The following is a 22,468-nucleotide window of genomic DNA, read 5'->3' as shown; positions in this document are numbered from 1 at the left end:
TTTTTTAATCAATACATTATGATCACATTATCTAAGTATGGTAAGTTTTAAAGTCGTGCGCAACCGGATTGAAAGTTGTGCGCACCAGATTGTGTCTTGCGCACGATTTTTCAAACTGGTGCGCACCAGATTAAATCTCCGGCAAACGAAAATATTTATATTCACATGGCATTTAAGGGGCTCCGTATACAAGAAATAATTCATAAACAGGTTAAAACGATGATTTACATTTTTTTGAATCTATGACATGAAATCAAACAGACCTGAAAATTGTAATTACACAACTCCACGTGCTTGTCCGTCTATTTATATTTATATTTATGTTTATAACTGGTCGAATGAATATCGTCAGTCTTCGGAGGTAATCTCGACGTTTAATTAGATGACAGTCTATAAAACTTTGCACCAGTCCCCGAGTTTATGTAACAATTATAAATCATCGTCGCTTTCGACAAATAAAGCTATATCGTCCGAAAAAAAAGTAAGCAGATAGTTTCCTGTCCGAGATTTCAATGCCAATATTCAATTCATTCAGTTCAGCTATCATATCATTTATGAAGATGAAAACAATGTAGGCGATAAACGAGTTAGAACTGTCCTAAATGTTTTTACTAGAGTTGTAAATTTTAGTTTCTATATAATTAGGTAACAGTTTATAAGGCATAATTTCTCTGTCATTAAAATCGACGCATTTTATTTAAGTCAATGAAAGCCACAAAAAGTTGTTCCTAATTGCAGTATTCAGTGTAAAACTATGATCCTTTAACACCGCGACAATACCAAACAACACATGGTCCAGATAGACTGACTTGGAAATAAACTCATCATTGATACCAGGATTAGAAGTTTGTACGCAAAATGCGCATTTCATTTTCAAAAGACTTATCAGTGACGCTCGAATAAAAAAAGTTAAAAAGGCCATGCAAATAAAATACGAAGTTGAAGAGCATTCAGGACCCAAAATTCCAAAAGGTTTTGCCATACACAGCTACGGTAATCTATTCCTGGGGTAGAAAATCCTAAGTATTTCGAAAAATTCAAAGTTTTGTAAACAGTTAAATTATAATATGACCAAACCAATGGTAATTCATGTCAACGCAAAATTGCTGACTACTTGGCTGGTGATACACTCGGGGAGGAAACCTGTACCGACAGTGGCATCGACCCAACAGACACACAATGTGTGGTGGGATTAAAGCAGTTTAACATGCGCACGAACATCTCTCTTTGCCTATCTGAAGCTCGCATCTGTCCTGCTTTTCGTCCTTAATGTTGTGTTAAATATGCATGAAATTCTTGCCACTGAACAGTCAACAACCAACAATTAATTACTCAATCAAATTTATGGACGACGGAATTGTATTCAGCTTTTGGACTTCATGTTTGATATTTGAGAAATTCTTAGGAAGCCAAAACATGTATTTGTTTTGGAACTCGTAATGTTCTCTCTGTGTGCATGTGGCCGTAGCTGGTTTGGCATTCTTCTGTTATAGTACATGAAAAAGTGTCATTATTATACAACACTAAATTCAGTCTCGGTCTATATTGTAAATCGGATTAAATTCTTCTCACTTTTAATTGCATCTCCATTTTTTGTTTATTTCTAAAACAAATTCTGAGGCAACGAATAGATAAATTGGTATTTATTAGATATAAGAAGATGTGGTATGATGAGTACCAATAAGACAACTCTCCATCCAAGTCACAATTTGTAAAAGTAAACCATTATAGGTTAAATCAAGTCAATAAAGAGAACCTGGCCTAGAGCCAGGTATACATGAACTTATATTTATGCTCTCAACTTGCTTGTGGACGGATGTCAAGAATGGTAACATGTCTTGTAAAAGTGCATTTGATATTTTTATATATTAAATGAAAGGAAATGTCAGGTATACGTCAATGATTCAGTAGAAGAAAAAACCTCTTTAGTTACTAATATTATTTCTAAAATGAAATGCAAGAAAACCCACATGCAAATTATTATAACGTTAGTCGGGTAGGTACAAAAAAATGTACCAATGATTGTTCGGAATAGTTTTTAAAAATTGACCTGTATCGTAATATATACTCCAAAACAGTGTGCATTGCATTTTAGAGAAATTATCCCAATCTTCACTAAAAATCCTTTTTAGAATTTATAATTTGCAACACTGTTGATATTTATTTCAGTCTTTGTGGTAATTATCCATTCCTTGAAATGTGATGTTACACAACTAACCTCGTGCCATAATGACGACAAAAGCTTTTTAGTACATGACGGTATCCAAAATAAAAATCATGTACGATGTAACATCCATATTTAAACGGTTAACAATCCCGAACTAACGCCTTTTGGGAAATATCTAAACACCTCAGACATTAACATGTATTTGATTTGTTTTAATATAAAATCAAACTTGCCGATTCCAACGCACATACAGAAGGTGGGATATTTTTTGGAAGTTCATTCAGAATAATCGCAGCAACCAAGATATACGAATTCAAGAAGTATAGAGGGCAAGGCAAGACCATTCGTCTTTTGTGGGGGCAATTTTTTTTCTGAAGACGAACATTTTTTTCGATAAATGAAAAAAACAAACTGTTTTTTTCAATAACATGAAGGAACAATAATTTAGTTTTTGAATCTCAAAGCTAAATTTATTTATTTTCATAATCAAATATTTTTTTTAATTTCCCATCTGGAACAAATGATGTCTTTTTCAAGAAATTTAGAATCAAACAATGTATTTAAAAAGATCGATTGTATGATTCTAAATTTTAAAAGCATGCTCCACTCACAACAGATGGATGGATGATGCCGTATATTTTAAATGAAAAATTAATCCAATTACATAAGGAGAAAGAGAAAAAGAAATAGTTAAACATGTATAGGTCATCATACGGTCTCTAACAATAGACATATGTGTTGGCGGTCCATTATTTTCCTCTTGTAGAGTATTTTTCATGATGTCAGTTGTCACGATTAAGTTACTTCATAATGCTTAATTCTTTTTCATTTCAGACATGACTGTGTTATAAAAATAATTGCGTGTCCTCAAAAAGTTTTCATTGCCCTTTTTAACTTTACCCAAGTTTGTCAAGTTCTCTACCAATTGGAGGTTAACACTCCCTAGGAAAAAGTTGATGCAATACGGATTTGGCTGTCCTAATTAGGCTCTTCTGATTTCGTTTGATGTTTTGATAAAGGGGGGTTTCAAGAGCATCCACCACGATCACTTGCATTTATTACATTTTACAGCAATCAATAAACTTGCATAAAATAACATAAACCATACAAATATTTAATAACTTTTAATACAAAATGAACTAACATTAGATCTGACTCGTTACGTCCACAGTGAAGGAACGGTCTATAGGAAGTTAGTCAACACTGAAGGAACGGTCTGTAGGAAGTTAAGTCCACACTGAAGGAACGGTCTGTAGGAAGTTAAGTCCACACTGAAGGAACGGTCTGTAGGAAGGTTACGTCCACACTGTAGAACGGTCTATAGGAAGCTACGTCCACACTGAAGGAACGATATGTAGGAAGTTAAGTCCACACTGAAGGATCGGTCTGTAGGATGTTACGTCCACACTGAAGGAACGGTTTGTATAAAGTTACGTCCACACTGAAGGAACGGTATGTAGGAAGTTACGACCACACTGAAGGAACAGTCTGTAGAAGTTACGTCCACACTGAAGGAACGGTCTGTAGGAAGTTACGTCCACACTGAAGGAACGGTCTATAGGAAGTTTACGTTCACACTGAAGGAACGGTCTGTAGGAAGTTATGTCCACACTGAAGGAACGGTCTGTAGGAATTTCATATCCTGGTCCTTTGTGTGGACCCATTTATTAGCAATCCACTTCGAACCAAAGAAAACGGGACATCCAGCATGTAATGTTAAAGAGTCACCATGTCCTTTCTCATCTAGGTTTGTGAAAAAAAGAGCAGAACCCTGAAATCAAATAATGAAAACATAAATGATATTTGCACTGCTGATATAACATTTTCTTTTTCTATAGGTACATCTTAAGAAATTAGTAGTATTTCAAATTCAAGACTTATTCAAATGTTATACGCCTTAAACTTAAGCTTTTTGCAATGCGACGTCTCAACCAACACAGGAGTTATACCAAGATGTCTTGAGCTTTTATCCTACTTTTTCTTGCCTGTGACACTCTTATTAGTGCCCAGTTGTCAAATCCGGTAATGATTCAATGGGATAATGAATTAGGCACCAGTCATACATCGTTCAGGGAGAGGCATATATTGTTTTGTTTCAATAACTAATTTAATTTTTATTTTCTTGAAAAAAGGTATTTGTTAAATGAATAAAAGTTATTTTCTATTGAAGATTAGATAAATAAATAAATACGACATGGAGTTTTAGATATTTTAATATTTTTTTCAATGAAGTTGAAAAAATTATTTGTTCCAAAAAAAAACCATGAACACCACACAATGGTCGATGCATTAAACTGTAATCTGTAATGCAAAAAAAAAAAAAAAAAAATACTACCGACATTCTAGTAATCTGCAAGAGCCAAAGAAGTTACATGTTCCTGTCTAAGTTGACACCGATATTTTGCTTTTTGGCTCAACAGTACTCCCAGACGAGTAGAATAGCCTTTTTATTAGTTATGTGCAGAAATACATTATGGAGAAGCAAACGTGTTAATCCTTAATGCTCCACCATCCAAAATAGAACCACAAGCATTTCACACTATATACATTACAAAATGATTTCATGTTTATTCTTTATTAATTTTTTTCTTTTACATTTTGTACCTTTTTCATATTTAAACATTTATTGCAGAGCATGCCAATATTTATATCTTGACCAATAAGTGCATTATTTGTATACTAGGAAACAGATTTGTAAAAGGAAATTTGCTTAATTCTGATTTTATGTGTATTATATTGTTATGTGATGATTTATCTGAATATAATATTGTTTAAACTGAATTACATGTTTTTTTATAATTACCTTTTTTGGAGGCACAGCGATATTTAGATGAGGAAAAACTGTAGATCCACCAAACTCCACATTACTTAACTATTGAAACAAAAACAAGATATACAGTCAATTACTTCATAAACACACAGTTTATTACATTAAATATAGATATTAGATATTGTACTGGTTAATTTTCGTCATATAAAAAAAAGTCTGTATGATCCTGTATTGGGTTTTACAGAAAAGTGAATAATGAGCAAAAAAAAAAAAAAAAAAAGAAAAAAAGAATAAAGAAACATAGGATGCTAAAAATTTAAAATAAAGGAAAACGGGGTGTCAAATTATATTATTATACTTCACGTTAAAATGCCATATTTTGATTGGCTAATACGAGGGTGTTAATTTACTCTATTACCCTTCATGGAGACGCTTGATCAAGTGTGCGCTTTATTAAATACGACTCTATCCTATGGCAAATACAATATTACCCTTCACGGAGACGCTTGATCAAGTGTTCGCTTTATTAAATACGACTCTATCCTATGGCAAATACTCTATTACCCTTCACGGAGACGTTTGATCAAGTGTGCGCTTTATTAAATACGGATGGTTGTTATGTACAAGATGTCATAGTTTATTACTTTGAATTTGAAATTTGATCGACAGTAATAACAGAACATTCAGTATAATAAATTAAATAACACATATCTGAGAGGGTGAAAGAGCAGATTGTTACCCCTCGAAAAGACATTGTAAACCTCGGCTTCGCCTCAGTTGACAATGTTTTCTCGGGGTAACAATCTGCTCTATCACCCTCTCAGCTATGTCTTATTTATATAATGGTTAGAGAATAATGGGCAAAACAAATAAAACATCATGAAAAAGAGGTACATAGAAAAGGAAATCCATATAGTTTTAATCGTTTACTTATTAGTGAAATCAAGATGACTATAAAAGAAACGGTACAAATATTTAATTGTATCATGCGTACTTAAACGTGACTTTTATCATAAAATAAATCAACATTTAATCTGATATTCCACCTTTTAATTCATGCATTTGTTTCTACTTATCCGTACATAAAACAGTATTGTCAATATTCTGTTTGTTCCTGTGTGCATTCTTGAACTCACCTAAAATAATGATTATGAAACATGTTAACAATGTATTATTTCAATGGTAAAAATTGGTATCTATAGTACTTTGTAGTCAATATATATTAAGAAGATATTTGTTTAGGGGCCAGCTGAAGGACGCCTTTGGGTGCGGGAGTTGTTCGTTGCATTGAAGACCCATTAGTGGCCTTCGGCTGTTGTCTGCTCTCTAGTCGGGTTGTTGTCTCTTTGACACATTCCCCATTTCCATTCTCAATTTTAAATGCTATACTTAAAAGACTCCCGAGAGTACCCTGGAGTAGACAAATTGGTCCAAGTAAATCCGTATCAGAGGAACGACTCATTTGAAAGCGGCGCCCGTTTAGCTGTGATTATAAAAAAAAGAAGATGTGGTATGATTGCCAATGAGACAACTCTCCACAAGAGACCAAATGATAATATGTATAAAGTCGCAGCTATATCTGGTCGGAACAGAAACACTAAATCAGAAGCCACGTGCAGGAACAGTGCCACGCTTTCTGTGCCTTATTGAACAAATGTGAATGCACAACTCCGTGAGAGGTCCGTATGTAGCCTATTGCAAGGCCAAATTTCTGGCACTATCGAACATACCCTCAATTTACAGCATCGGTGGTCGTCGCTGCATGTTCGCCTCGAGTGCGAGAGGTCGTGGATTTGAACCAAGGGCGACCGGGTCAAACAAAAGATTTTAAAATTAGTATTTGATGCTTCTCCGCTAAGCACGCGGCATTAAGGAGTCAGAGCAAAGACTAATCGGCTCGGAGTCAGAATAATGTGTCCGGGTAGAGTACATGTACGTGACATATCTTCCTGAGGACTGTCACCTTTTGGACTAGCACGTTAAAAATCCGGCTCAGCGTGTCGGTCTAGTACAAAGCAGTGCTTAAATTCATATCACATAATTCGCCAATGGAGTTTAAACAAACATCCACCCGTCCATCTCAATTTATAGTTGCAGTCGAAAATCCTGGAGGCGTAATTGATCCCGGTCGACTAATTTTCCATAATCTTTCTATTGTATTTATTTTTGGTTTGTTCTTGTCCTGAATATGCATGAACTATTTTCCACTGGACGTAAAGAAAAAGAATTATTGATTACACAATAAATTGCGATGCACACGTATCTGTACATTAAAAGGATTGTCTTTGAGTTGATATCTGCAGGTGTCTATTCAAATTGGCGACCACTTTATTTTTTTTTCGGAGGGGTTGAGACATGCAAGAGGATTTTGAAAAAAAACCATGTTCTTACAATTTAAATGGTCTAAATGGATAATCTGTAGTAAGTTAACTGGACTAAGAACACCTTAAGGCACACAACGTAGAATATAATTTCTGCATTTAGTAATGAAACCTATAGGACACCTCTCCGAATATCAAATATTTGTTCTGTTTCAAATTTCAAATTACTTACACATTATTTTATACCACTCCTTTAACATTAAATTCACATGTAAATACATCAAGACGCCGTCTTGATCAAGTTCAAAGTTTTGACGCTTGACGCATGGAAATTGTAGCTCGACAATTCAATGTTTGATCCTAAGCACTGGTCCGTTCATATATGGTATTTCATAAGTATTGGCACATAGATATAAGAAGATGTGGTATGAGTGCCAATGAGACAACTCTCCATCCTAGTCAAAATTAACAAAAGTAAACCGTTATAGGTCAAAGAACGGTCTTCAACACGGAGCCATGGCTCACACCGAACAGCAAGCTATAAAGGGCCCCAAAAATTTCTAGTGTAAAACTATTCAAACGGGAAAACCAACGATCTAATCTATATAAAAAACGAGAAACGAGAAACACTTATGACAACTTATGAACCACATCAACAAACGACAACTATACTGAACATCAGATTCCTGACTTAGAACAGGTGCAAACAGTTTGTTCTCGTCCTGAATTTGCATGATTTATTATCACTGGGAGTTAAATAAACAATCAATCAATAATTTAATATATTTTTTGTCAATGTTATTTATAGTTTTGTCGCTAAATACCATCAGTAAGGGGATGATTTTCCGGTGGTGAGGTGGGTGAGGAGGATTTTGGTAAAAAATATCCTAGCCTGGTAATAACTGACAAAAAAGAATATTGCCCAAGACAACACCAAAATGTATATGCTACCAAACATTAAGGAAGAGATAAATGTTTACAACATAGATGTTCCGCGCGAAATAAATGAGACAGTTTAGCAAAAGGTGAAAATAAATATTTCATTCGGAAAAAATCCTCCATCCCCCCGACCCAGAAAAGCAATTAATGCTCGTCCCACTTACATTTCTCCAAGTGACTTTAAACTTACATATCTGTCTTCAAACCAATCATAGTGTGGTTTATATTCTCCTCCGATTCCATAGTTTACTATCTAAATGAACAAATGGACAAAACATTAGACAATTGTAAAGTTTAAAGATTCACCTTTCTACCACAGCATGCAACAGTAAACAAATAGATACAAAAACACAAATCATTACACAAGGATATTTAATTTTCTAATAAAGTCGACATGGGCGCATGTCTGACCAATGTCCCTTGTAATGTTTTACATAGAAGGTCAACGTCGAAAGACGACTGACTGAAACCTATATAGGTCTAGTCTATAGGTGGACACCAAATCAAGTGAATTTCATTCAGTAATAACATACAATAACTACTTTTACTATGTTTACCTGGAAGTTTTCAGCTTGTTTATTGTTCATTCTCAATCCAGTTAATCTTTCCAGGAAGTTATTAAGTCTAGCAACCAAGGGATACTCTATGTCATCTAAATAGCTAAATTTGATACAAAAGTAACACTAATAAGATGCTTTGACACAGTAATTGATAAAAAAAATTGAAATGATATAATGGCTCTGATGATTATATTAGAGTTAGTAAGAGGTGCATGCCACAAGCTCCTGTTGGGTGCGCCTGTCTCTCATTGTATATCTTATGTGTTTGTTTATTTATAAATACTATTATGCGCATTGGCGTTATATATTTCATCGTTTTAAAAAACTTGACTAGAATATGAATAATTTGTTCTTGCAACTATTTTACAAATAACAGTTATATGAAGTTCTTTGCTTTACTCGTATGATACAAGTAAAATATCCTGGTATCCTGCTTCTATCGAGTGAACTGTTATGAAAGAATTGTTGTTTTTACGTCGAATTTCGTTTTTAAAAGTCATATAGAACTTACTGAGAATAAAAAAAAACAACTAATTGTTGTAGTTTCAACGTTAAATTGAATGGTAAAAACAAATAAACGTACATTTTCAAAAATATTGTATTTGTACTCGCTTCGGAACAGGAGAAAAATCTTGTACTCATCAGACACACTGAGCTAGATTATTAATGTGCTTGTTCACAAGGTAACAGCCTAAAATCTAGTTTTCAAGTGCCTGTCCAAAGTCAGAAACTTCGTCAATACTTGCCGTATGTCATATCTGAATGTTTTTTTTTATTTGGAGCATTGGGTGTTAATGGTAGATCTTTGATAGTTTTTTATTTGGAGCATTGAGTGTTAATGACAGATCTTTGATAGTTTTTTATTTGGAGCATTGGGTGTTGATGGCAGATCTTTGATAGTTTTTATTTGGAGCATTGGGTGTTGATGGCAGATCTTTGATAGTTTTTATTTGGAGCATTGGGTGTTGATGGCAGATCTTTGATAGTTTTTATTTGGAGCATTGAGTGTTGATGGCAAATCTTTGATAGTTTTTTATTTGGAGCATTGAATGTTGATGGCAGATCTTTGATAGTTTTTTATTTGGAGCATTGGGTGTTCATGACAGATCTTTGATATTTTTTTTTTGGAGCATTGGGTGTTGATGGCAGATCTTTGATACTTTTTTATTTGGAGCATTGGGTGTTGATGACAGATCTCTGATAGTTTTTTATTTGGAGCATTGAGTGTTGATGGCAGATCTTTGAGTTTTTTATTTGGATTGGTGACAGATCTTTGATAGTTTTTTATGTGGATTGATGGCAGATCTTTGATAGTTTTTTATTTGGAGCATTGGGTGTTGATGGCAGATGATTGATAGTTTTTATTTGGAGCATTGGGTGTTAATGGTAGATCTTTGATAGTTTTTTATTTGGATTGATGGCAGATCTTTGATAGTTTTTTATTTGGAGCATTGGGTGTTGATGACAGATCTTTGATAGTTTTTATTTGGAGCATTGGGTGTTAATGACAGATCTTTGATAGTTTTTTATTTGGAGCATTGAGTGTTGATGACAGATCTTTGATAGCTTTTTATTTGGAGCATTGAGTGTTGATGGCAGATCTTTCATAGTTTTTTATTTGGAGCATTGAATGTTGATGGCAGATCTTTGATAGTTTTTTATTTGGAGCTTTGGGTGTTAATGGCAGATCTTTGATAGTTTTTTATTTGGAACATTGAGTGTTGATGACAGATCTTTGATAATTTTTTATTTGGAGCATTGAGTGTTGATGACAGATCTTTGATAGTTTTTATTTGGAACATTGAGTGTTGATGACAGATGTTTGATAGTTTTTTATTTGGAGCATTGGGTGTTGATGACAGATCTTTGATAGTTTTTATTTGGAACATTGAGTGTTGATTGCAGATGTTTGATAGTTTTTATTTGGAGCATTGGGTGTTGATGGCAGATCTTCAATAGTTTTTTATTTGGAGCATTGGGTGTTGATGGCAGATCTTTGATAGTTTTTTATTTGAAACATTGAGTGTTGATGGCAGATCTTTGATAGTTTTTTATTTGGATTGGTGACAGATCTTTGATAGTTTTTTATTTGGATTGATGGCAGATCTTTGATAGTTTTTTATTTGGAGCATTGAGTGTTGATGACAGATCTTTGGTAGTTTTTTATTTGGAGCATTGGGTGTTGATGACAGATCTTTGATAGTTTTTTATTTGGAGCATTGGGTGTTGATGACAGATCTTTGATAGTTTTTTATTTGGAGCATTGGGTGTTGATGGCAGATCTTTGATAGTTTTTTATTTGAAGCATTGGGTGTTGATGACAGATCTCTGATAGTTTTTTATTTGGAGCATTGGGTGTTGATGACAGATCTTTGATAGTTTTTTATTTGGAGCATTGAGTGTTGATGACAGATCTTTGATAATTTTTTATTTGGAGCATTGGGTGTTGATGGCAGATCTTTGATAGTTTTTTATTTGGAGCATTGAGTGTTGACGACAGATCTTTGATAGTTTTTTTATTTGGAGCATTGAGTGTTGATGACAGATCTTTGATAGTTTTTTATTTGGAGCATTGGGTGTTGATGGCAGATCTTTGATAGTTTTTTATTTGGAGCATTGGGTGTTAATGACAGATCTTTGATAGTTTTTTATTTGGAGCATTGAGTGTTGATGACAGATCTTTGATAGTTTTTTATTTGGAGCATTGGGTGTTGATGGCAGATCTTTGATAGTTTTTTATTTGGAGCATTGAGTGTTGATGACAAATCTTTGATCGTTTTTTATTTGGAGCATTGTGTGTTGATGACAGATCTTTGATAGTTTTTTATTTGGAGCATTGAGTGTTGATGACAGATCTTTGATAGTTTTTTTATTTGGAGCATTGGGTGTTGATGACAGATCTTCGATAGTTTTTTTATTAGGAGCATTGGGTGTTGATGGCAGATCTTCGATAGTTTTTTATTTGGAGCATTGGGTGTTGATGGCAGATCTTCGATAGTTTTTTATTTGGAGCATTGGGTGTTGATGGCAGATCTTCGATAGTTTTTTATTTGGAGCATTGGGTGTTGATGACAGATCTTAGATAGTTTTTTATTTGGAGCATTGGGTGTTGATGACAGATCTTCGATAGTTTTTTATTTGGAGCATTGGGTGTTGATGACAGATCTTAGATAGTTTTTTATTTGGAGCATTGGGTGTTGATGACAGATCTTCGATAGTTTTTTATTTGGAGCATTGGGTGTTGATGACAGATCTTAGATAGTTTTTTATTTGGAGCATTGAGTGTTGATGACAGATCTTCGATAGTTTTTTATTTGGAGCATTGAGTGTTGATGACAGATCTTTGATAGTTTTTTATTTGGAGCATTGTTGATGGTAGTTTTGATAGTTTAGTTAAATTGATTTGCAATATTTTTAGACTTGACATATTGTACAGACACCTGTTATTGTTATGTGCTCCGGAAGGGTAGGCATAGTCTAAATGTGACATAAATGTTTTAAAAAAACGACGAAAATATCCAGTACTGAGTTTTCTGAGGATAACAACTACTGACAAATTATTTTAATATACAATTTTTCTAGACATAATACATAACCAAACAATGATCAAGCAGGTTGCTAATATTATTTTTTTTGGTGGTGCAGGGAGGGGTTTAAAGAATACAAACAATATCCTCCTTACTTAGAGTATTGATAACACAATAGAGAGCTTCACATATTGTATTTATATAGACACATTTCTATTGTTGAAGACAGTACATGTATGTTATCCCCGCCGCATTTTTGCGCCTGTCCCAAGTCTGGAACCTCTGGCCTTTGTTAGTCTTGAATTTCTTTTTTAAATTTTGGTTCATTTATAAATATGTTTCGGAGTTTAGTGTGACGTCCATTTTCTCTGAACTAGTACACATTTTTGTTTAAGGGCCAGCTGAAGTCCGCTTCCGGGTGCGAGATTTTCCTCGCTGTGTTGAAGACCCATTGGTGGCCTAGCTTGGGCTGTTTTCTGCTCTTTGGTCGAGTTGTTGTCTCTTTGACAAATTCCCCGTTTCCATTCTCAATTTTGTTGACCTCTATATGTTGTTTTAGTATCATGGGGCTGCTGTCTTATTGACATATACCCAACATCACCGTTGAACCTGATTGATAAATTTGTACATGATGTACTTACGTTGAACTTGTTCTGTGTTCAGACTGGACACTACTATCATTAATGGTGCTGCCTTTCAAATTTAATACTTCAGATCTTGAAAGCTAAAAAAAATCAGGTATGTACAATATATTTCATTAGTGATGCGATTACGCAAATGAAAGGACACGCATAGCTAAAGCAAAAGAAGTAATATATTGTATGTACATGTCCTTTCATACAATTTATTTCATAAGTGAGGCGATTACGCAAATGAGGACACGCATAGCTAAAGCAAAAGAAGTTATATACTGTATGTACATGTCCTTTCATACAATTTATTTCATAAGTGAGGCGATTACGCAAATGAAAGGACACGCATAGCTTAAGCAAAAGAAGTAATATATTGTATGTACATGTCCTTTCATACAATATATTTCATAAGTGAGGCGATTACGCAAATGAAAGGACATGCATACATGTAGTTAAAGCAAGAATATTTTGTTTTTCACATTCCTTTACTATATTGGCATACCATTTTGATCACAACCAGGAAACTAATTCCAATGTGAACTTGGTTGTATACAGAAGAGCCATGACTTTAACATTATTACGAACGATTTACTACAACTTGTGGAATAATTTCTCTTGAGTTAATCTTTTCAACTTTAAAGATCAAAGGCAACTCAAACAAATATTTTTTTTGAATAAATCTTTGATATTGAAGGTTCGATTTGTTACCGATTTTTTTTATAAAGATTAGTTTGTATAGGCTGTTTTTGTATTATATATTTCCTCTTAGAAGCATACGACGTCTATATAGGGAAACCCAAAACTCAGGAAACAGACATGGTGAAATAAGTTCCCTCTTCAGAACCCTCATCATGCAATAAAATAAATCGACCGTTTACCACAGCGTGTGAAACAGGGTTTCGAATGTGTTCAAAGAAGCCATTCAAACATACATTGTAACAAATACATGTATTAGTGTTTTGCTTAGTAAAACAACCTTAAATAGTTTCTTTCATATTCTCGTTTGTAGCGATTACTTATATTTTTCTTTTCTCTAATACTTATAGCCGGTTTTCCCCCCGACCGGTTGAATATTTTTTTATAATCATCGTGTGGATCACTTGATCTCAACCCTTTATTTTTTGAAGATGGTTGAAAAAGCCCAAATATCACCTAAAAGTTGTTAGAGAAAATAGATTCCATTACCGAATCTTGTACAATACGATGTCTTTCCATTCGGCAAGCCTCGCATTTAAAATTTGAAAAGTTAACCGTATCGAGAGGAGAAATATCGTATCACATTCTGTGAGTGGTAGAATCTGTATGTATACCATTTAAGTGGGAGACTCGTTTAATTCATTTATTATATTTTAGCCACGTTCGATACTCATTTTTTTTTCATCATTATTGAAACTAAACAAAAAACTTACTTGAAAAGATTTTGCAGTAAAATGACTTATCACATCCATATTGATTATGTCATGAATAACTAATATCCTTGGTGATTTATTGATGAACTCGATTTTGATTGGTCGGTAGTAAAATCCGATGTAGGGATATCCTAGATATTTACAGTATCCCTCTGAATACATTATCTGAAATGTATACATAACATGATTGATTGGTTGATTGTTGTTTGTATCATGCGCAGTGGGAAATATTACATATCTAGGGATATAACAAATAAACAAAACAATAGGCAGGTCTATGTTTTTGAATATATGGTGCGTTAATCCTTTATATGTGTGCTTTATTAATATGTTATCTTTATCCGGTAAAAAGCTCATTTGTTTTATGTTTTAAACCAAAAAATAAAACACACTTTTGTATTCGTATTCGCCGTATCGGGATTAAATTTTCAATGGATTCGTTGAAGTTTTTCGGAACTTTGTTCTGGAACAGTCCACTAATTGACCCCTCTATAGTTATTACAAAGGTTCTTCAACATACCAGAGACATATATACACATGTGTATATATGTCTCTGAACATACAGGGTAAATAAATAAATTAGATTAATTAAAATTGACAGTTATTTTCATTACTGTTTCTTCTCAATTAATATTCATTTACCTGTTTGTTGCATAACAACTCATAATTCTTATATACTTTTAAATTTCTGTCCATTTCAGGTCCATAAAATTTAATTGTTTTATTTTTCAACATTGCGTGCATTTCTTCTGTCAAGTTTCGATTCAACATTGAGGCATCATCTACATAAAATCAAAGAGTATTTTTGATAAAAATAAGTATTTATAAATTATCTGTATAATAAAAAGTAGCGAACTATTTACAATAAGAAATAATGAAAATTGCAATAAATCCGAATTCAAATTTGCATGTTTCACCTATCAAAATCATTAAAAGTTGAAAACAATTGCTTACATTCAAAGCAGAAAAATTTGACTATCAACGTTTATTGTCGTAAATTTTACAATTTATTTGCACGAGCTGAGATTGATTGGTTGATGTTTGCTTAACGTTCTGTTGCAAATATTTCATACATGTTCGGGACGAGTGCAAATTAACAATAAATCCAATGGGTAGGTCCTGTAATAGAGGTCGCCCAGGATGAAGGTAAGAGAAATTTGAACTGCCACTAAAATGATGATATATTGGATATTCACAACAATTTGAACTTGCAACAGGCCACCTACGGACCCTCAAAGAGTTGTTGCAAGGATTTTTAATGTGCAGAGAGCGTAGTACCCCTCTTAACAAAGTGAAATTATTTCTATTCCCCAGTCAGCTTTAGGGTAACACGGGCATATACACATAACAATAAACAAAGTCTGCCTGGTTAGATATATCATATGATAATTGAACAGTTAGAACGGGTTTTTGGGTGACATTAAGACATAAGACAACTCCAATTTTTTTCACAGTTTTTTTAAGTTCCAATGCTTCAAAATTGTGGAAACTTCAAAAAAATATTTACCGCCATTCCTTGAAAAATTTCTGAATTATCGCTCCATTTAAATGAAATCAACAATTTTCTTGTATCGCTTGCTAAAATATTTTCCTGAAAAAAATTCGCTCGTTCGCTCAAATTTTTGTACCGAAAATTCAACAAAAAAAGTATTTAATGAAGAGTGGCCAAATTCTTCTTTATTTTATTTTTTTTTCATTTCCCTGAAAGAATAGACTCGAAAGTTGATAGTTTAAAGCTAATTGTAGGTCACAAAATTGTAAAAATTAAAGCCTTGTTAACCCCTATTTATCTAAAAGCTGACGTGTTTCAACTTGTAAATCATGTAGTGAGTTACAGTAGTATTAAAAGTACCACTTGTACTACACTAGATGCACATTTCGAGGATTAGTGATGCTCGAGGTCAAAAATTTTGAAAATCTCAAAAATGATACAAAAGCCTAACAGCTGGCAAACAAATACATAGCAAAAGTAAAGACAAACACGAACATGGAATCAGAGCTTTGCATGAGGGAGATGCATTCCTTAATTTGAAAAAAAATCTACCGAATTATATAACAGCAAATTGCAATAAAATAATATCCGTATTTACATTCCAGTACCGAAGTATCATTTGATATTACCTTTTTTGAGTGTAGTTAATGCTATTCTCATTCGTGTTTCCTTTTCCGCTTTAGCTTCCTGTAATTAAACGAACTTTTGATGAAATTATAAATAAAAAAAGGCTTTTGTGTGATTTAAAAAAAAATCAATAGGAAGTTAAGATAAATAAAAGATGATAATCATGTGGGATGTACAATGTATGTCAGTTACGTCGCAACCAAAAACGGTGACAATACATGTAACTATTTACAATTAACTAAAAAGCATCATTATTTATAGATATCTTTTAACGTGTACATTTCAAAATATTTAGAGATTAATTGGATACCAAATCAATAAAATTCACTAATTCAAAGAAATTGTACAAGAATGTAATTCACTTGTATATGAGAGTATGAAACGTAACCTTTGCAATGACGGAAATTTAATGGATCGAAATTTTGAAATGTTTTGACATAATTATAATGATTTGAATTATTTTAAGTTTTGTCATACGGATGACTTAATAGCTTACTACACGGATTGTGTTTTGCTCATTGTTTGAGGCTATACGTTTACGCGTAATTGTTCACATTACGAACTGAAGTTCCAACTATCTCAGGAAAAGTTTACCTTAAATTGATATGGCTATTTTTTATGTCCATTTTTGTCAAAGTTTTTTTATTACTCCTGACATATTCAAGTACTTATACACCCTTCGCTTTCACAATTCTTGGTTTTATGATGTTCGCTCCTCTTGTTTTTGAATTTTTGCCAGATATTCGAAATCCTCTGGTTTTATCCATGTTTTGCCATTAAATAATTTTGTCACAATTCTTGGTTTAAGCTGTCATGATGAAGGTAAATCCAGAAAAGTGCTTAGTTCGCACCAGATTTACTACTAGTAAGTGATATCTCATTATGTCCTTTGTGTCTATGGATAGTTGTCTCATTGGTATTTAAGCCACATCTCCTTTATTTTGATATCAAGATGCTAACATTAAAATTTGTTTTCATTTAACATGTAATTCTTTGCATGTATGATTTCTTATCCCAAGAACCATCCTAGTCTCCGTCAATGTAATTTGCCATACTTAATGTTAAAAGGTGAATTCTTATTGGTTAATATAATTATATGTAAATTTTACGATATCGTTATAAATAAAAGGGAACTAGTTAAACGAAAAAAAAAAAAATTTAGTGCAGTTATATAATAGTAACAGAACAATCAGTTTAATAATAATAAAAACAAGAATGTGTCCATAGTACACGGATGCCCCACTCGCACTATCATTTTCTATGTTCAGTGGACCGTGACTAAGTTTCAAGTTGATTGGACTTCAACTTCATCAAAAACTACCTTGACCAAAAACTTTAACTTGAAGCGGGACAGACGGACGGACAAACAGACGGACGAACGGACGCACAGACTGAAAAACATAATTCCCCTCTACTATCGTAGGTAGGGCATAAAAAAAAAAGCTGAGATGGTTATAACAAAGATTGTTACCCCTACACAAATATTGAAAATCTCGGCTTTGCCTCGGTATACAAAGTAACAATCTGCTATATCACCCTCTCAGCAATGTGTTATTTTTAAAACGATTTCTGGCAATAATGATAAGGATTCAAATAAAGGAACATGTTAAAGTTAGGTAATCGTAACTACATGTAGTTCAGAAGACACAAACTCTAAAATCACAAGACAGTAAAAGGTGAAAGACACAAAATTAAACGTTTTTTCAAAGGACTTTGTCAAACCTAGGGTTGTTGAACGTAGAATAAAAAATATCAAGATGACATATGGACGGAGGGAAGCTTAGACGGTTGCAAAAAGTCTCAATTCAATTACTTCAGAAAAACCTACTTGCCGTTTTGCATTTTCAATTAAGCCAATGACAATTGAACGAAATATCTTTGTGTTCTGTTTTGTTGACTCTATTTCTTGTTGTTTGGTTAATGTTGTATAGAACCATTGTATGGCCAATCTGTTATATCCTTTTTTAAACACAAATAATCCAATATCAAAACAATCAAAAGCTGAAAAGAAAGAAAATGATAATTTCAGTTAAATTGATTGATTGATTGGTATCTAACGCCACTTTCAACACAATTGTGCTATTTTGTGGCAGTCAGTTTAAATTTCAGTTGAATTGAAGAACGTTTTTAGAGTGTGAAGATGGATATTTTATTTTAATACACGTAATTACACTTCAACTTTCAGCACTATTGTGCTATTTCGTGGCGGTTAGTTTTAATTAATTGTTGGCGGAGAAAACAACCGACATTCGGTCGGAAAACTAACAATCTTAGTGAATTTAGATTGGAGTTGAGCGCACCTAAAAACGTGCGGGATTTAAACTCACAAACTCAGTGTTGACAGGCTAGTGATACAGAAGTTCGACTACTTAGACCTCTCGGCCAGCCACCGAAGCCCCTAAGTTTGTTTGTGGATGAGGACTGTATATTATATTAATTACAGTAAAAAAATTGAAAGCATTTACTGATGTGTAAGACAAAGGCCCAGTCACTCGCATACTGAATAAAATTCGGACTTCATATAGTTAGCAAATAAAAGCCCAACCTTCACGTCAATTGAAACAAAATCACTACGCGCGCATATAAAACGATCCGGTATTAATTTCATATATGTCGATCACGAAATATCTGTGCATTAAAGGATACAGTTGCGGCATAATATATTAACATATATATTATAAATTATATCCCTAATAAAATGTAACGAATACTGTCATTCGATTTTCTTTACACAGAGTGATTATGTAAATGCTCTTTTGTTCCGACGTTGGAAAGTTCCGGGCGGAAAGAACTAACTAGCCGAAAAGTTCCGGAGGAATTTATGAACTAGTTACTTTGTTCTTCCTCTGGTTTAAAAGTTCCACCGGAACAAAGTGACTAGTTGAAAAGTTCCAACGGAACATATCAACTAGTTAGAAAGTTCCTTTTTGCCAAATTAGTCAAAACCAGAACTAACAAACTAGCCCAAAAGTTCCAACGGAACTTATCAACCAGGCAGAAAGTTCTATTTGGAGAATTGATGCAAAGTAAAAGCGCAACATATTATATTTGAACCTTTCAAAGGGAAACCAAGATACTGATTACAAAAGTCAAATGGAACTTATCAACTAGCCACAAAGTTCCTCTTTGGCAAATAAGTCAAAACCGAAACTAACAAACTAGCCCAAAAATTCCAACGGAACTTATCAACCAGTCACAAAGTTCCATTTGGAGAATTGATGCAAAGAACCACATGAGGAGGGGGGTATTTTTCCCTCTCTTGAGGGTACTATGAATACTAAATTTGCATGATAATGCAACTTATTCCGTTTTATGTGAGCTATGAAATACAACTTAAATTTTGCATATTTATCCCCAAAGAAACCCCTTTCAGTGCGTTGGGTATTCTTGTAAATTAATGATTTGCTCTTATATATACTGATACTCATTCTTCCCCCTCTTTCTACAAAAAGGACGAAATATGATATATTCGGAACGATGTAACTAGTTGTTCTGTTCCGCCAGAACTATTCAACTAGCTACATTGTTCCGGGACTTTTCAACTAGCTACTTTTTTCCGGAACTTTTCGACTGCACTCGGAATAGAACAACTAGTTGGAAAGTTCCATCGGAACGAAATAACTAGTTGAAAAGTTCCGCCGGAACAAAGTAACTGACGGAACATAGTGGCTGTTACAATTACAATATCAGCTACCCGACACAATGTGACGCTTTGTGAGCTCATTTGCTGCTAAAATTTACAAAAAGTTTCACATTGCGACTCACAACTGATGTACATTTTACTATAGCAATATTCAGAAATCGATACAGTCATATCTTCTATGTTCTTAATAGGGGGACTGCCATTTGATATTCGGTGAATTGAGGTTTTTGAAAATATGCCATAACTTTGCAAAGGCAGTGTGAAAATAAATATCCTAACCTTCAAACTGTTGGAAATAGAATATGCTGTCCTCTCATTGATTGAAAATAAATACTCTTTTTTACAGCCAAATCCCCAAAAACATCGAATGGTCGCCCCAAAATATAAAACATTAACTGCAATCTTACATGAAATGTTACAAATATAAACGAAGTAAAGACATAGTATCTGCTGTCATTTCTTATGCTGCTTATTATAGGGTATGTCAGTTGGTGAGATGTCGGGATTATTTTAGGGTATGTCAGTTGGTGAGATGTCGGGATTATTTTAGGGTTATCCGTTGGTGAAATGTCGGGATTATTTTAGGATATGTCAGTTGGTGAGATGTCGGGATTATTTTAGGGTATGTCAGTTGGTGAGATGTCGGGTTTCTTATAGGGTATGTCAGTTGGTGAGATGTCGGGTTTATTATAGGGTATGCAAGTTGGTGAGACGTCGGGTTTATTATAGGGTTTGTCAGTTACTTAGATGTCGGGTTAATTACAGGGTTGGTCAGTTAGTGAGATGTCGGGTTCATTATAGGGTTTGTCAGTTTGTGACATGTCGGGTTTATTATAGGGTATGTCAGTTGGTGTGATGTCAGGTTTATTATAGGGTTTGTCAGTTAGTGAGATGTCGGGTTTATTATAGAGTTGGTCAGTTTGTGAGGTGTCGGGTTTATAATAGAGTTTGTCAGTTGGTGAGGTGTCGGGTTTATTATAGGGTTTGTCAGTTACAGAGATGTCGGGTTTATAACAGTGTTTGCCAGTTGGTGAGATGTCGGGTTTATTATAGGGTTTGTCAGTTAGTGAGATGTCGGGTTTATAATAGGGTATGTCATTTGGTGAGATGTCGGGTTTATTATAGGGTTGGTTAGTTGCTGAGGTGTCGGGTTTATAATAGGGCTTGTCAGTTAGTGAGATGTCGGGTTTATTATAGGGTTTGTCAGTTGGTGAGGTGTCGGGTTTATTATAGGGTTTGTCAGTTAGTGAGATGTCGGATATATTATAGGGTATGCAAGTTGGTGAGACGTCGGGTTTATTATAGGGTACGTCAGTTACTTAGATGTCGGGTTAATTATAGGGTTGGTCAGTTAGTGAGATGTCGGGTTTAATATAGGGTTTGTCAGTTAGTGAGATGTCGGGTTTATTATAGGGTTGGTTAGTTGCTGAGGTGTCGGGTTAATAATAGGGTTTGTAAGTTAGTGAGATGTCGGTTTTATTATAGGGTTTGTCAGTTGGTGAGGTGTCGGGTTTATTATAGGGTTTGTCAGTGAGTGAGATGTCGGGTTTATTATAGGGTTGGTTAGTTGCTGAGGTGTCGGGTTTATAATAGGGTTTGTCAGTTAGTGAGATGTCGGGTTTATTATAGGGTTTGTCAGTTAGTGAGATGTCGGGTTTATTATAGGGTATGTCAGTTAGTGAGATGTCGGGTTTATTATAGAGTTTGTCAGTTAGTGAGATGTCGGGTTTATTATAGGATTTGTCAGTTGGTGATATGCCGGGTTTATTATAGGGTATGTCAGTTGGTGAGATGTCGGGTTTATTATAGGGTTTGTCAGTTGGTGAAATGTCGGGTTTGTTAGAGGGTTGGTCAGTTGGTGTGATGTCGGGTTCATTATAGGATATGCCAGTTGGTGAGATGTCTGGTTTATTATAAGGTTGGTCAGTTGGTGAGATGTAGGGTTTATTATAGGATATGTCAGTTGGTGAGACGTCGGGTATATTATAGGGTATGTCATTTGTTGAGATGTCAGGTTTATTATAGGGTATGTTAGTTGATTAGATGTCGGGTTTATTATAGGGTATGCCAGTTGGTGATATGCCGGGTTTATTATAGGGTTTGTCAGTTGGTGATATGTCAGGTTTATTATGGGGTATGTCAGTTGGCGATATGTCGGGTTTATTATAGGATAAGTCATTTGGTTAGACGTCGGGTATACATTAATGAGACAGCAAACCAACGACATAAATAAATGCTTTTATTTGAGAGTTTTATTTTCTTATTGATCCCTGATTATAGATATAGCTATGTCACTTGAACAATTGAATCTAGGAAAGAAAAAAACACTTAATCGTTTGCTAAAAATAAAATTGAAGACAATTGTAAGGTTACCTGTAAGT

General features: G+C 34.1%; 1 protein-coding gene and 1 long non-coding RNA gene across 2 annotated transcripts; both read right to left on the bottom strand.

The window, feature by feature from the left end:
- Nucleotides 1–3,307: 3,307 nt before the first annotated feature.
- LOC127723828 (prolyl 4-hydroxylase subunit alpha-2-like) lies at nt 3,308–8,857 on the bottom strand. Its single transcript, XM_052230552.1, has 5 exons — nt 8,755–8,857; nt 8,388–8,450; nt 6,020–6,073; nt 4,971–5,039; nt 3,308–3,938 (listed from the first exon to the last, which is right to left on the bottom strand). The coding sequence occupies exons 1-5, from the start codon at nt 8,782–8,784 to the stop codon at nt 3,768–3,770; spliced, it is 387 nt and encodes a 128-aa protein (XP_052086512.1). The 5' UTR covers nt 8,785–8,857; the 3' UTR covers nt 3,308–3,767.
- Nucleotides 8,858–12,931: 4,074 nt separating this feature from the next.
- Nucleotides 12,932–16,508, bottom strand: LOC127723827 (uncharacterized). Its single transcript, XR_007992274.1, has 4 exons — nt 16,447–16,508; nt 14,968–15,107; nt 14,326–14,490; nt 12,932–13,008 (listed from the first exon to the last, which is right to left on the bottom strand). It is a non-coding gene; the product is annotated as an uncharacterized LOC127723827 (long non-coding RNA).
- Between the last annotated feature and the right edge of the window lie 5,960 nt (nt 16,509–22,468).

This window comes from Mytilus californianus, unplaced genomic scaffold, assembly GCF_021869535.1.
Source record: "Mytilus californianus isolate M0D057914Y unplaced genomic scaffold, xbMytCali1.0.p SCAF_13, whole genome shotgun sequence".
Classification (NCBI taxonomy): Eukaryota; Metazoa; Mollusca; class Bivalvia; order Mytilida; family Mytilidae; genus Mytilus; species Mytilus californianus.
Note: the sequence above shows the minus strand (reverse complement) of the source record. Positions and strands in the feature narration are given on the sequence as shown.